Source organism: Caenorhabditis briggsae (genome assembly GCF_000004555.2).
Source record: "Caenorhabditis briggsae complete genome, chrX, whole genome shotgun sequence".
Taxonomy (NCBI): Eukaryota; Metazoa; Nematoda; class Chromadorea; order Rhabditida; family Rhabditidae; genus Caenorhabditis; species Caenorhabditis briggsae.
Genome location: NC_013491.2, coordinates 5,378,139 through 5,395,036, shown reverse-complemented (window position 1 = coordinate 5,395,036; position 16,898 = coordinate 5,378,139). Strand labels below are relative to the sequence as shown.

At 38.7% G+C, this 16,898-nt stretch overlaps 2 protein-coding genes across 2 annotated transcripts; both read right to left on the bottom strand.

Moving 5' to 3' along the window:
• Positions 1 to 1,384: 1,384 nt before the first annotated feature.
• Positions 1,385 to 12,857, bottom strand: CBG17392 (the record flags this gene model as incomplete). Its single annotated transcript, XM_045239162.1, has 16 exons — positions 1,385 to 1,709; positions 1,756 to 1,829; positions 4,270 to 4,311; positions 4,541 to 4,597; positions 4,648 to 4,932; positions 4,980 to 5,325; positions 5,371 to 5,448; positions 5,501 to 6,312; positions 6,359 to 6,496; positions 6,546 to 7,634; positions 7,996 to 8,106; positions 8,154 to 9,320; positions 9,377 to 9,436; positions 9,499 to 9,659; positions 12,186 to 12,595; positions 12,775 to 12,857. The coding sequence occupies 16 exons, from the start codon at positions 12,855 to 12,857 to the stop codon at positions 1,385 to 1,387; spliced, it is 5,238 nt and encodes a 1,745-aa protein (XP_045096190.1).
• Positions 12,858 to 16,784: 3,927 nt separating this feature from the next.
• On the bottom strand, positions 16,785 to 16,898 carry CBG27532 (the record flags this gene model as incomplete). Its single annotated transcript, XM_045239161.1, has 1 exon — positions 16,785 to 16,898. One exon carries the CDS (start codon positions 16,896 to 16,898, stop codon positions 16,785 to 16,787), a length of 114 nt encoding a protein of 37 aa, XP_045099982.1.

The window sequence follows — 16,898 nt, the reverse complement described above, 5'->3', positions numbered from 1 at the left end:
GGGCAAACGCGAATGCAGAGAAGATGAGATTGATGCCTCATCTTCTTGGTTTTTTCATCATCTTCTCCTCTCTCACAGACATTCTTCAAATGAAAAAGAATAAATCAATTGGCAAGCTCGCTTTTTTTTTTCATCTCACAGAGCCTCGGGGAGGCACGGACGGGACGCAGAAAAGAAGAAGAAGAAGAACACGCGATCGACGAAGCGAAAAGGACGGCGCACTAGTGTAATCGGGGCTTTTTTTATGGAGTGGGATGGAAGGAGAAGAAGAAGATGAAGATGGAGAAAGAAAAAGGCAAAGGAGAAGAAGATATGCCAACAGAGGAGAAGAGAACGAAAGCAGCTGTTGGTTCGTGGGGAGCAACACGGCTGGGGCGATGACGAGGTCGCGGACAAACGAATGGGGTCATGATAATGAAGGTAGAATTGTTTTAAAAATCATTTATTTTACAATTTTCAGATGTACAACATTTCATTGGCATGAGAGGGGTTTTAAAAAATATGAAACTAGCGGCAACGGCCTCTAGATAGTTTCTAAGATTTTATATTTCGGTCGGTAGCATATGATTGAGAGGAGAAGGTGAGATTGGAAGCTGTTCCTCTGGCGGCTGCAAGAAATTAGTTTTAGGGAATGTCGAATGTTTTTCGTTAAATTTTTGAAGTGGTAGAAAACCGAATTAGTTAGTGACCACAAGTAAAAAATATATCTTGACTACAAAAATTTGATTTTTTTTCCATTTGCGGGATTCAGAAAGATACAAACTGTGATGATTTTTTTATTGCTTATCAGTGGACAAAATGTTGATATCTTTTACAGGAATTGAGATAATTGAGCTCGAAGGTTGAGATGGGCTACTGTCAGATACAACATAGCAAAAGAACATTTGAAATTACTAAACCTTTTGGGCTGTTCTTGAAATACTTGATACAAAAAGGGTGTAGGAATTTCTAATTTTGAAAAAAAGGAAGAATTTAGAAATCGGCAAGTTATTTAGCACCATGGCATCAAAAATGAAGTTTCTGAGTTTTTCATGAAAGTCTTTCAGAGCGGAATCGGACCGGAAAATCTCTCATGTCTCAAAACTTGCTAAATATTTTAGCTACAAGTTGTTCTGACCCAAGATATTTCACAAAAACGGAAAATACCGTATTACCTCTAATAGAACACCACCCAAATCATTAACTTTGAACTCAATTATCTTGAATCCTCTGAAAGACGTTGAAAAATTGTCTTTTATAAACCTCACCAACATTTCAACAGTTGAAAAACTTTTGATATCTCTCACAGAAATTAAGATAATTGAGCTTAAAATTGGAAAAAAAATATGAAAACTTGCCAAGAACTGTTCTAAAAACACGAAAAATGTTCGAAATTAAGAAAACCTCATTTAGCTGGACTCCCTGGCTCCGACTGATCATCGGACTTTCCCTTGATCCCATACAAGTTCAGAATCCGGTCTTCATATGGCAATATTGGAATTGCAACCAACGCGTAGGCAAATCCCAACGTTCCAAGACCAATGACAGCTCCATTGGTGTGTTTCTCATTCGAGTTCATCATCATCTCTAGTTCTCGATATGGAGATGGTTTTGGAATTTTTGATTGCTCATTTTCCGGCATGCGTTGATAAACAGTCTTTTTTTCCTTAGCGTGTTCCATAATTTCCTCATTTGCAACAAGTGGAACTTTCTCAATGTCAGTGTTGGCGCTGGAAAAATAGTTGAATTTAACCTTTCCATAAAATATTAAGTTACCGGAAAATGTTGGTAAAACTGCAAAAAATCATTCTCTTATCTTGAAATTGGGGTTGAAGTCCAAAATTCAGCTTCTGAAAAAAATGAATTTAGACTCCGGCTAGCTCTCAAAAAATGAGGTCATCAGGCAAATGGATTGCCCATCCGACCCATTCAAAGTGGATTGCGGAAGTTTTTGTTTCCCTGAGAATTGGGAATATTTTGAGGAAGGGATACTGTAAAAACAAGCGGCAAAATATTTTTTTCGAAATTCTCTAGAGGAATATTTTTATGCGAAAAACAAGTTGAGGTAATATACTCATAAAATCTAAGATGAGACACCAAAATTTCTGAAAATTGAAAGCGGAAAGAAATATGAAGTACTCTTTGTTTCAGTCCGCTTGTTTCACACCAGATTTTGAGATTTTTTGGAGGGTATGCATTAATTTTGGCTCACCGAATTTCGGCTGACTGATTGTGAGCACCTGACTATTAGTGGGAATTCTGTCTGGAGATAAGTAGTGGCTTCTGAAAGATGAGAAAAACAATAACAAAAAGTAGAAAAAAAACGCTTTTCGTGATTTAACGGAAATTTCGAGGAGATTTTGATTGGGGTCGACTTGACTTTCTGCAAAGTGGAGCCGAATCTGACTAAAAATTGTATTTCAATATGAGTCAGAAGCTCAATTTTTGAAATTCAATCAGAAACAGAACGAATTTGGAATTTGGAAGGTTATAAGGATTTGAAAAGACTTAACAAATAATTGAATTTGAAAACACAATAAATGCCAAAAAATTGATGAGTTTCGCTCGGATGGATCCCCAAATGACGTCCAACAGGAAATTGAAAAAAAAATTCGATAGTTCTGAAAATGAATCATGTAACGCTCAAATTCTGTTTACTTGGCAGCATTTTTCTGTGGTTTGATGTACATAAAAGTGATCCCTAAATTTTGTGTATGATGTTTGCAGATAGGTATGAATTGTGTTTTGTACAATCTGTAGAGAAGTTGAAAAAAAAAGAAAAAGTTTAAAATTCGGAATTATGTATAAGGGACTATACCCTCAAACACAAGGTTGCACAAACCGACAACGTTGAGCTCAATTATCTTAAATCTTGTGTGAAATATAAAAATTTAGACATCTGATCAAACATTGGTGATATTGTGATGAACAATTTATCAGTTGACGAATTTCCGATATCTTTCACAGGAATCGAGATAATCGAGCTCAAAATTGATGGTTCTCGTGAGCTCCCATTTGACAAAATACGGTAGTCCCTTATAAATTCCGATTCTGGAAGAATTTCGACCCGACCAATTTTTGACGTAGGAATGAAGGTGATGTTGACTCGCCGTCACAGATTTATCTTTCGAGGTTAAAAGACACCCGTTCTCATATTTTTCGGTTTTTCCTTTAAGATTAAAATCCTATACCACATTCATCAATTGAATTTCTTGTTGGACGCTGTAAGGAGTTTCAAATGTCAGCTGAAATCTAAAGTGACGTAGAAGAAGGGCATGTTGTGACTGAAAAATATTATCAACTACCGTACTACGCTCACACACCCGCCTCAAGCTCCATATAATTTTGACAATGTACAGTAATTTTAGCCTTTAAATCTTCCGAAGGAACTTAGCATTTTTAGGTCTGATTGGTAATATGAAACTTTTAAAAAGTCAAATTTCGGCACTTTTTTTGTGATTTGATGTACGAGTGATTATCAGGTTTTTGTAGGTGCAAGATGCAACAATTCCCAAAGTTAAAATTTTTGAAATCAAAAAAAAACACCTGAATTTTAAAAATACATTTTTAAGATCAGTAGTTTGAACGATTTTTCAATTTTATTCCAATTTTCCCAATTCATTTTTTCACAGTTCGGATGAATTTCGGAATAGCTTACAAATAATTCCATCGCTGAAAAATCTGAAAGGTTGATGGTCTTTTTCAGTTTAAGACTTCTATCCGACAACACCAAAAAATAAAAAAGGATACCAAATAAAATGCGTTCATCAAAGTAGCGGGGGAAAAATAACATTAGGAACTTGTAAGCAATTTCAGGGGACGGTTTCACAAATTAAATTACAAAAAAATGTTCGAGTCGGCAACGATCTGGCAGGCTTTGAATGCCTTGGAAATGGGGATTTTAATCAACGAGTTGTCCGATCAACGGAGGGAGAAATGGGATGTGGGGAGGGATGGGAAGAGACTGATCGCCTAGCGATTCGAAATATTTTTAAAAGTGAAACACACAAAAATATTTTAAATTATGACCAACCGGGGTGAGACAGAAAAAGGAAAAAAATGTTTGTAAAAGTTTGGGACACATATTTTCAGAAACTACACATATTTCAACGTTACTGTTAGAGAGGACAAAGAATTGGAATCTATCTACCGGGGGACGAAGAGGCATTTGATACGGGACAAGGAGAGCGTGGGGGGTTTGACATGCGATAGAGAAGATAATGAAGAAGCTTAGCTTCAGAATGAGAATTTGGAATAGAAAATTGGGAATCGATGGCCGTTCAAAACAGCAGAAACCATGTATGCGCCGGTGTACTTGTAGGGATAGTCTAACTTAAAGCTATCAAAGGGGGTCTGGAAAAAAGAATCGGGATGGGGAGTGGAGAAATGTTGAAGATGAAACCAATGGGGTGAGAAAACGAAAGCAAGAAAAAAGCAAGATATCCAATAAATATAATTAATATTTCCAAAATTTATAAATTTTTCAATGTGGAGGCATCGCTGATGGTGATGCGGATCCGTAGTTATGACTTGACGGATTCATCTTGTCGGCCAGCCAAACCATGGGACTCTCCGTGAATGAGACGGAGAAGATCACAAAAATGCACATGATGATAACCTGAAAATTTTATTTTGAATATTATATCGATTTATTTGTCAGCAACTCACTGTAACAACGGAAGCAGGCAAGTCTCTGAACCACTGCGCTAAAGCTTGTTGCCACAATGGTGTTCCAGCTTCGTTGGGCTCCTGAAAATACTTGTTTACTTTCATAAAATGAACATTTTTTGTTACCTCCTCTCTTGGTACCTCTGGTGGGATATTGGAAATGTATCCAACTGGGGATGGGCTTCCCTTCATGGTCTCCGATCGATAACACAACACTCTTACATGGAGAGCTCCGCTGAAATCCTTGGTGTCCACTTCATATGAGGGTCTCTTTCCAGAATAGACCTGAAAATTGGAGTTTGATTCGAGGAAAACATCAAAAATCAGCTTACAGTAACCCATGGAGCCCTGTCAATCGTGGCGTCTGAAACTTGAAGCCAATACACTTGGTCGTATTGTGGCTGCTCCGGAAGATGGTCTTCCCACTCCACCAAATAAGTGTGGGTCTCTCCTGCCTTCAGAACAATTATCGGGGTCCTCTTGATGGTCGGCGGTGGAGCGATTTTGGTTCGGAACTCGGTTTGTCTAGAAGTTGCAAAAGCTCCCGATATCTTATTTGTGACAACCAATGTGAAGAAGTACTTGGTATCCTCTTTAAGATTTTTCACAATCTTCACTCGATCATCGCCTTGGTACACGGTGCTAGATTGCTGGTTCTCAGGATTGAAGCGAGACAATCTGTAAAATTTAGGTTTTTGAAAGAAGAGCACAGCAAAGGCTTACTTGTAGGTTAAATCCTCATTCGCCGGAGTGTCATCCCAGCTCAATCTCAATTGGTATGCATCTGGACGACATTGAATTCTAAAAAACGTCACACGGTTTAATCTATACTAACATTGATTCATCAACTCACGTTGGTGCTACAGGTGGCTCGGATCTTGTCTGAACGGGGACTTCTACTTTACAGCTAATACCAGCCGCATTCTTGGCGGCAATGGACACAGTGTAGTTGGTGTTGGCCTTGAGCTCTTGGAATTTGTGTTTGAATGTTCCATTGATTTCCACCTCTTCCGGCCTCACGAAATCCTCCTGGAAGAATTCTCCGTTTAACATCAATCGAATGATATATCCAGTCACTGGTGATCCGTTTGGTTCCGACGCTTTGAATGCAACTGTGACCTCATTGGTCTTGACCTTCTGGACAATTGGGTTGACTGGGGTGCTTGGTCTTAGAGCTGGGATACTGAAATCTTTGGCAACGACTGGCGACTTTCCAACATTGGTTGTAGCGTTGATGATTGCTGAGAACTCGTCTCCTGGTTGGAGTCCCTCAACAATCACATTTCTGGATGTAGTAACAAGTTTCATGATGCTGCGTTTCGATTCAGTATGGATGATGTTCACAGAAAATTGAAGATCTGCACATTGATCAAAACTCTCCCAAGACAGAAGGCGTGAGTTGGAATCAAATTTGACATTATGAACTGCAACTGGAGGACTTCGTGGAGTGATAATTCTGGCTGGCAGGGACCAATCTCCATTGACAGAACTGTCATCGACGTGGATAGCAGCGCGAATGTATACGGTGACTTCAGTTTCTCCGGGGATGTTTTCCAATTCGCATTGATCCGATTCGTCGAAAAACGCGATGTAGTGGCTGTTAGTGTTGGCAAAGCGACGTTGAACGTAATAGACAATTTTGCCTCCATTCGGAATGAACATTTTCTGAAATCAAATCATGCAAGACGGAAAAGACTCTCTGAATGCATACCTCCGTGTCGAATGGAGTCCATTGAACCAACAAAACACCTTGGCGAACGAAGAACAACTTGACATCTTGAACTCGATCAGGACGAAGAGAAATGGAATCCCTTGTGACGTCACCACGAACCGATTTATCGCATCTGATCTGTAACAAAAATGTATCATTTTCTCTGAATGAAAATAATCTCCCTTACCCCATCATGTGTTGTACGAAGCACTTGCATGTAGCGGATGGCTGTGTCCAGAACTACAATGCTGGTCTCCGGTCCTTGATACATATTGATATACTTATTCGGGTCTTCCTTGGTGGCTCCTTGTACTGTATAAATTGATCCATCTGAATTCTGGTTGCCCCATGACATTTTTGGACATCCATCTACAAATCCAACGAATTCCGGCTTCGACGCGGGGTGTGGAATTGGGACAGTTCTTCCATTATGAACCATGGTACCATTGAAATCTCTCTGGGTGGTCGCTTCACGAACCTCAGACCAACATTCTCCATCGTTGTTCACTGATTTGACGCGGAAGTGGAATAACGTGCTGGGTGGGAGTTCTCCAACAGTGGTACGGTAGCTGCCAAGATCTTTTCTCACAACCTTACTAACGTTGGTGGAGCAATTGTACATCTCGAGATCATAGTAATTGGTTGGATCCTCATCCCAGGTGATAGCAAAAGAGCGATGGGAGACAGGGAAGACACAAAGGTTGCGTGCCTTTTTTGGCTGACCCACACCTTTGGTGAACAATCTTCGATTGAGCCCAACCAACGACTCTCCCAGGGCAGTGAATGCAGTGATGCGAGCTTCATAAGCTGTGTGCTCCTTCAAGTTGAGAATCTCGACAGTATCTTCTTTGCTCTCAATAAGTTGCCCTTCGCTGCATCCATCCGCAAAGAGCTCCAAATGGTAGTACAAGATCAGGGATCCGTTGTTATTTCCAGCCTTCCACGCAACTTTGATGTAGTGTAAACCACGGTGGATATTCCGTAGATCTTTCGGTGGATCTGGACGTCCTGGTGCAGTACGAAACTCAAATGGCTTTGTTGGAGGTCCACGAAGCTTTCTGGCATCCATTCTGGCACACATTGTGATTGTGTAGCGAGTGTTTGGCTGGAGCGAGAAGACTTCGAAGAGAAGTTGTCCAGTTTGCGAGCGTTCCCGCATGATTTCCACGAGGAACGATTTGGAAGGAAGCTCCTCCTGGTTTTTGACCGTGGCATGATACTGGATCTCGCTGTCGTCGATTTGGATGAAATTGGTGAGTCCTATGCTGCGCAAGAACTGAAATGAGGATTTTTATGAGAGAAATATGTTCGAAAAATTAATTTATGAGATTTTATCAAAGTTTTTATTCAGTTCTCAGACAAAAAGCGAAAAAAAGCTAAGTGTTTTACTAAAATCCTCACAAAACGTAAAATCGATAGCTAGGTGTGCAAGTGCGCCCTGCCGAACACTAGCGGGGGAACGATTTACGGGGCTTTTTACTCACTTATAATGCTGTTTATCAGCCTAAGTAGGTAATTGTATATTTGCAAAACTTAATATTTGACTAGAAAAAATGGTTTTCGCTATTTTATCAAGCTTTTTCTTTTAAAAAACTGCAAAATTTTAGAAAAATGTTGTATTTCCAGATTCAACTAACCCCATTTACATCCACCGGATCAAAACCAAACATCATGTACGCCGGATGAGTATCCTGTTGGGTTGGCTGTTTCATGACCAATGCTTCTTCTGGGACATCGACATGTATCAGCTGTAAGAATTTTATAACGATTCATTTCAAAACATTCTTACACTTACATGTGGATAATGGACATTCCAATTGTTGTGATACTGGTTTCCGTCTATTATCATTCCCGGCTGTGGAGGTGGCACCGAGTAGATTGGATTGCCGTGAACATCAACTGGTGGCATCATAGGCTGCATTTGCATATGACCGTGCGTCACTGGGACCATTGCACCATTTGGCACCATCCCTTGCATTGGCATCCCTCCGTTCATCATGGGTTGAGCCACCATCATTTCATTGGGTATTTGAACCATTTGGTCATCCATTTGCATCTCGTGGACAAATCCTTGTGGATGGAATTCCGGAGCATCTGGTGACGGGAACTGAGCTCTTTGCAGCGTCATTGGAGCTTCATCAACAACCGGTCCCTGGTGTCCTGATTCCCATTGATTTATTTCTTGAGGAGCCACCATCATCACCTGCCCTTGATCCTGAGATGGAAGGGGTGGGAATTGTTGTATGTTCTCGAAATAGCCATTGTTGCTGCTAGATTCCCCTTGGTGTCCTTGCCATCCTCTTTGGTGGTTACGGTGGTGCTCCCCACGTCGGCTCCCATTTCTTCCTTGATTATAACCATTGTGATTTCCATTTTGCACATGATGTCCACGATGTCCATTGTGATGTCCATTCCCATTCTGAACTTCACGATGACAATTGTAACCATTTTGTCCACCGTTTCTTTGTTGTCCATGGTTATCACGAGGAGCAAGGAAATCATGCTGACGATGCCCGTTTCCTCTTGGCTTTCTGCCACCGCGATTGTTCTGATTCCCATTTCCATGTTGCTGACGGTTCCCTTGTCCGTTATGGAAGTGTCCGTTACCATGGCGACGATAATCCTGGCCATTGTGCTGGTGTCCATGATTACGGTAGTCTTGAGATGGTCCGCTAGCTGCTTGCTCAACTGGTTCATTGGATTGCCCTTCGGATTGACCGCCAGTTTGACCATTTTCTTGTTCCTCTACTTGCCCATTCGATCTCTCGCGTCCCGAATTGCGATTCCCATAGTCAGATCGTCCTTGAGCGTTTCCATGATTTTCATTTTTCTCAAAATTTTGTTCATCGCTGCCACTCCCATTGTTATTCCTGTCACCGTTTCTGCGACTCTCTTCATCCGATCCTGATGGTGCATCCTGATCATGATTAGTTGGTGCTGGTAAGCAGCGAAGTGTAGGGACCTGAATTGTTTTGTTAATTTTCCAAATTTTGCATATATTTAAATTGTTCTACTTACGTTCATTGGGTTGAATACACGGTTTAAGTGAGCGCTAGCAAAGACAATGTGAGTAAGACGCTGAAATATGCTATTTTTTATCGGTAAAAGATATCAAAAGAGCTACTTTATACAGTCTGAACTACACCATTGAGTATGGAACTACAGTATGACAAGGTACTTACCTCATTTCCATCAGCAAATTGATAACAACCAATTCCATGCGGTACGTGGAATGGGAATGGTCGAATATATTGACCAGGTTTGCCCATCATCAGGATGGATCCATAACCGTCGAGAACAACTGAAAATTTGTGAAATCGTAGAAAATCTACAGTTACGATCAATGAGAAATACAAAAACTGATTTTTCAGTTGATTTTCAACTATTCTGATCGTTTTCAAAATTCTTTAGGTTAGCTATCAAGTTTTCTATCACTTTGAAAATTTTGGAGAGTGTAAAACATCTAGATCAAAAATTTTGCATAGATTGAGAATTCTGCATATACAGCATTTTTTTTGAATTTCTAGTTTTTCAGCTATATGTCGATTTTTGAATTACACCCATTTTCCGGTACAAAAACGGAGTTTTTTCAGAAACCGGAAGATAGCTGAAAAACTGGAAATTTTAAAGAAAATCTGAGAATGCAAAGCTTTTATTCGAGGTTTTTATACCCTCTAAACTTGTCAAAGCGATCTGAATCTTGGTAGGCAAGCTCTAGACTCTTGAAATTAGTCAAAACGACAAAATTCAAGTGCAAAATACGTTTTTCTATCTTATTGAGAATTAATTTTCCGTCTCTCAAAACCCATTCAACCAACATATATTGTCTTGCTCGACTTGATAAATAAGCTTTGCACATGGACCCAACCCACGAAATGTGAGCTTCGGAGCGATAAACATTCCAAAGTATAAGGAAAAATGTCGATAGTATCTTGGAGGTATGACCCAAGTAATTGGCCCGTATTCTTGAAGAATATTGTTGAAGTATGTTCGATTATCTCGCCTCTGGCCTGGCGGGACCATGGCGCCAAACTTTTCTTCTTTTTCGAGCTGAATATGGGAACTACAGTAAGACATCAAGAAGGATGTGACGGATGAAAAAAGAGAAACCATTAAAAGCCGGAACACGACAATTTTTCCTCAATCTCATTCTCCGTATGACGTGGCACTAGTTCAAAGAAATGAGAAAGAGCAGATGAGATGTCTCTAAATTGTCTTTTTGAGAAGGGAGAAAAACAAATTGCGCTTTGAAATTGATTGGTGGTTTACGCAAAAACAAAGCAAAATGTTAATGTGAAGCAGAGAGCAGTGTGGGGGCCCTATGAGCTCCGAAAAAAAAAAGAATAATGTTCTTTGGATGACGTAGGAGGCATTTCCTTAAAAAAGAAAGCGGAGATTCTGACGGCGGGACCCACGTGAGATTGATGCATAGGTGGATTTGAGTAGATATGACATTTGGGATGTGGGACCTACATGTAGGGATCTTTCCCGGCAAAACTGAAATATGTCAACATGCTAGAATCCAATTTCTTAAACAAAGCTACAGTAAACTATGGTAAGAAACTAATTGAAAATTTCATTAACCTAATTACTTGTAGTAAAAATGATATGAAAAGTTTCAATAGGCTCCCGCACGATATTCAGAAACAGTAGAGAAGAAGAAGAGCAACTACTCCAGAACACGAATCGACTTTTTCGTTTATGACATGAAAAAAAGAATAAGCCGGCGGTGGTAGCGGCACAAAAAAGTGCTCATTTCCTCGTCGAGCCATGAGCCCCGTACTGACTGAAAAAAACGGAGAAATGGAGCTCTCGGTCTGAAGAAAATGAAAATGGGCGGAGTCGGAACCACGGTTCTTTTTTATGCCAATATAGACACATGTACGAGACGCACGACATTGGTACGATAGGAAGAAGGGCTCAATTAGAATTGTTTCGTGTGAGAGGGAAATAATGTGATTGAACCAGAAGAAGGATATAAGAACAATTTTTTGGGAGGAGAAAGAAATGAGAAATGAAACGGGATAGTGACGTGATACCACGCAAGATGTCTACATCTATTTTAGGAATGCCTAGGGTTACTGTGGTCTGGAATCATAACAATTTCATAAAACTTAATTTGAGCTGTAAATGCTCAAAACAAAAGCTCACCCTGTACGTGTACTTTGAGCTCAATCATCTTGGTTCCTTCAAAATATATCAAAAATCTGTCAACGAATAAAATGTTGGTGATTTTACGAAAAACACTTCATTAGGGGATAACGTTCAGACCTCTCTCTCATAGAATTTTTTTCATGGTCTCAAACTACAGTACTACTACGCGGTTTCAAGATAATTGTAAGCGTTTTGGGTGGTACCAAGTCCCTACAAACGTGTAACCACCTTTCTTGTTGGTTCAGTGACTGTCTGAAGATTCTCTATTCAGATCCCCTCAAGTCTCTTTTATTAAGTCTGATCTCTTTCAAAATTTACTGAATCATCAATTAGCTATTTTTTAGTAAAAATTCCATAAACCCACCTCTGAAAATCTAACCGATCGCCCCACGTCCCTTTAACTAAGAACTACCGTCTTCGCTCAAATAGAAGCTCACCCTATACGTGTATTTTGAGCCTATTTATCTCGGTAGATTCGAAAGATATCAAAAATCTGTGCACTGATAAAATATTGTTATCATTATGTTGAATAATTCATCAGTATACAACTATGTGATATCTCTTGAAGGAACTGAAATAATTGAGCCCGAAGTGCACTTATAGGGTGGGCTCCGAGACTACTGGATTTTTCATTAGGCCACAACAATTTAATTGAGATCTGAAATACACTTACTCTCATTATCGCCTAATTCCACGCGGAGAGTAGTATCGATGACGTGGACGAAGACCATTCCAGCACCAAGTTTGATTGATTTGTCGAAAGGAATCATATTGTATCCCTGCTGCACAATCCAATCTTTCATCTTATCCAATATCTCCGGATCACCATCTTCTTCATCCTCTGTGCAGAGACCGCTCATATTGACTTTCTCTTCGCCAGAGCTCGCACATCTATCGTCGACGTCATTCTCGTTGCTGTATTCATCTCCAATTGGAGATTCCGCCTCGAGGGATGCAGAGGTTATAGGAGGAGAGTTGCTCGGCGGTGTCGGGCTCGGATATTCTGGAGGCGTTTGTCGAGATGACGTTGAGCCACCGTCGTCCGATGTATCCATTGAGCCGATTCTACCACTGAGGCCAGAGCTGAAAGAATGGAAATAATGGTGGAAGAAGGAGGGAAGAATAGGGAGGGAATGGAATTTTATGATCATGAGAACCGTACGATTTTTTATTCTTTCCCATCCACATTTTTTCTATTTTTTCCTCGGTTTCCCATGAATTGGGAATGATTGGAATAAGGACACGTTGCATAAACTGCTTACCCTTTCAGAATGTTTCTGAAAAACTCTTGGCGTATTCTCTCCCGTTTGTCCGTCGTCGGATCGGATGATCCATTTTTAGACATGCTCACCGACGACTTCTTGAAAATATAGAGATAAAAAAATACGGTAGAATGTAATGAAAGAGAGAGAGAGAGAGAGAGAGAGAGAGAGAGAGAGAGAAAATGAAGTAAAAGTGAATGATTCTATAATATATGAGATGCATGGGGGACAAAAAAAAATGACATATTCCAATGAAACCTCTTCTACCTCGAGTATAGGGGTGGAGCCCAATAAATTGGAAACACCCCCGTGACCAGATAATTGAAAAAAAAACGTCTAGAAAATCCGAGAAACTAGGAAAAGATAATTGAAATTTCAGAATTTTTTTTTGGAGATAGATCTCTTCAGATCCCTGAATAATGACTCAAAAAAGTTTTAAAGACCCTGAATCAGAAAAATTCTTAACGAAACATAGTGATGTGTATCTCTTCTCTCTATTTTAGCAGCAAAAAAGTTTTCGAGCCCACAGGCACTGAGAAATGATGCTCGCGCGGGGGAGAATAGAATGATTGAGCCAACTAGCTTCTGGGGACGTGCGTGCTGCATATCCATTTGCAGAGTACACGTCACATATTGTGTTATCCCTGGAACATCATTCCTCTCATTGAATGTATCAAAGTTCCAAAGTGAAGCAGAACGAGAAGAATGAAAAATGAACTGAACTTTGTTCTTTTTTCTGACAGGCAAAAGCTGTGAAAAGAGAGCGAGGAGGGAGTCCCAAAAATATGTAAACAGAGAGAAAAAAAGGGGAAACGTGTGGAAATTGATGAGTGCAAATGATGGTGGCAGAAAAATCTAACTTGCAAATGTGTTTCTAAAAAATGCCACACAGTCCGTCCACATTGCTTATTCGTTTTTTTTGTAACACGGTTCATATCTATCAGTATGATTGATTTAAAGGGGCAAGTCGAGCCGACAAATTGTTATGCATCGTCTCATCTTACAATTTCTGAGAAGATGCACTTTATTTTTTGCTTTCTTTTTTTTGCAACGGAGGGAAGATGAGAACCAGCCAAATGGAACGGAGATGGTGGATAAAAGGCGTTAGAAGAGTGTAATTTAAAATATATAAAGATAAATTTTTAGGGGGAGATGGGTTATATTTTGAAACGGAAGGGCTAAACTATGAAAAACTGGATATTGAGAGGGGCAAAAATCGTGACAGGAGTCACATATTGCGTGAAGCACATCTCACAAACCTATAATTGGAATATAACTGAACACTTTTCCCTTAGACTTAATCTAAGTTTCTCAATTCAAATACCGTAAATAATTTAATAGAAGCTCACTCTACCCGTGCAATGTGTGCTCAATTATCTTGTTTTGTAGTCGAGATACCAAAAATCTGGCAATTGCAAAAATGTTGGTGATAGTATTAATGACATTTTGTCAGTTGATCACTTTCTGATATCTTCTACAGGAATTGAGATATGTGGGCTCAAAGTTGCCGGGATCCTATTAGAATGTTCACTGTCCACAAAGTTCCAAATTGGATTACTGTAACTTCAAAAGTTCCGTTAAATCTTTTAGTATAAATTCTATGAGCTCATTCAGTACACCTCATAAAAATTATTTCTAAAAAGTTCTTGATTTTCAGGGACACTGTATTTTTTAATTTCTAATTTCAAAACAAAATTGGTTTTTTGATGACTATTACGGTCCCAATTCGAGGGACCCATGAAAAATTTACTTTGTAAACTTCATGGCACTCAATTTTTCTTGTTCTCATCGGACTGCTATTTATTCATGGGTCCGTTATATCTTAGTGAAGCCGTAAAAGTCATTAAGAACCGAAAATTGTGATTTGGAAGTGAATTTCATAGATATAGATATGAAACTATCGTGACGATAGACTTATTAAAACTCCATACTAGAAAAAAAAATACAAAATTGTTTGAACTATAAGCTGAAACATGTTTCAAAACCGCTATCATCATCAGAGAACCGCCACGTTTGCATCTAAAACATCTGTCAATTTGTTCCGGTAAGCACCTTTTAAAAGAAAGAAAACGATAAGAATTCGAGGAGGTTAAGCTATCAGGAATAAGGAAGATTGGTTTCTAGGGAAATGTACAATATATCAAAATCGTTTTAATGAGCAGAACACGAACCCATTGACCATAAGTGCAAAATGATTGACCCTATTCGTTTGAACTGACCCAGCTGGGACATTATGACGTAAAAAAGTGGAAATTGTGTCTCTTTTGGCGCGAGCGAATGAATGAAGAGGATCGAAACAGCTCTTCTCTACCAACATATCGTTTTCTCAATACAAAACGATATATCAAAAAGATGGAGATGAAGAAAAAGGGAAGATCGCTGGAGGAAGAACAAGGGAAAAGGACAAAGGTGTTTCTTTTTTCTCCTTGTTCGCGCCCTCTGTGTCGTGGAGTCTTGTGATGATAAGAAAGAGAAAAATCAGAGGCGGGAACAATTTTCCGAGAGAGTCAAATAATCTTTTTATCAGGACGAGAGAAGACAATCCAGGTAGTTTTTAGCCTCTTGGTCAATTGGAATTTTCCGGGGCGTCAAGGTGGGGCGGGAATGAAGAATCGAAAGTGATGAAAAGGAAGGAATATGAAACTGTCCGTGTGTGTGTGTGCTATGAATCTTTTGTTTCTTTTATCGTTTTATGTTGCCTTCTCAACTCTCGATTCTTGTATATTTCAGTGAATATTTTTCTCAAATTTTATCACTACAGTACTCCCTCGATATTATATTGTTTTGAGTCGTAAAAAACAATAGAAGGCAATAATAAAAGATGTCCCGCCCACTACAAGGTCCTAGATAGTACTAGATTCAACCAAAGAAGAAATTAAGAGCAGCTAATTTGCTTGGAAAGTGGATCCTATTTGTATCCTTCTTGAAGAAATCAGAAAGAAGCGAAAAAATGAGAAACATCTAATTTTTCTTTCTGCACGTCTTCTAGGGGGGTCGCCAAAAACGCAGAATTATTTTTTGAAAATGAAAATTAGGAGAAAAAGTACTTTTGAAGGTAGATCTTGCAAGAATTTTCTAGTTTTGGAAACTTGAAAAAATAAAGTAAGGCATTACTGAAGAATTATGAAAATGAGTGCAAATTCTACATTAATCCCTAGATAACGACAATGGATGAAAAATTTTCCTGCCTTTGAATATTTTGAACTCCTAACAACAAAATTAGAGTTTTCTAATTTCTTCAAATTCTAAAAAATCTGGGTTTTTAGCGTTTTTAGGAGATCGAAGAAATATGAATTTTTTGAAACATGAAACTTTTTGAATTCTAGCAGATTTTGGTTTTTTTCAGAGAGTTAGATTTTTCAAAAAATCTAAAACTGTAGACTTTCTGAAAACGTAGGATAAATTAAATTTTTAAAGTTTTCAATTTCGATGAAATTTCTAATTTTTAAGAAATTTTAAGAAATTTGAAATTTGAATTTTGAGAATTTTGAGAATTTTAAGAATTTTGAGAATTTTTAGAATTTTAATTTGAGAAATTTTAATCTTCAGAATTTCAAGAATTTGAAATTATAAGAAAATTCAACATTTTGAAAATTTGAAAAATTGTATTTTTCGAGAATTTTCCAACTTTTATAGTTTTTAGGACATCTCAATTTAAAGAAGATTCTAATTTTCAAGAATTTCAAGGGATCATATTTTTAGAACTCGGAATGTGAAATTTCTTAAAATTATGAAAACACTTGATTTGTTGCCGTTATTCACGGGTTCCTGTAAATGGAAATTCATTTTCGAAATTCTACAGTAACCACTATTTTCTATTCCCCTTCTTTTTTCAAAATGTGTTGAGCTAATGCACTATTTTTTGTTAAAAATGAAAACGATTTTCTGGTCTACAGTGACCGCAAATTTATTATCGTTTTCTCAACTAGCTCATTTTGTAGGTTATGGTAAGAAATCATAAGGTTCTCATAATTTTCTCCCGTTATCCCTACGATTTCAATTTTTGATCCTTACCTGCTGGTACTGCTGTCACTGTCGTTAGATGCCAAATGTATGTCGTTCAATGTGGAAGGTGAAGGTGTCATGAACTGCGCGGGCATGTTAACACGCTGGAACGTAGCCAT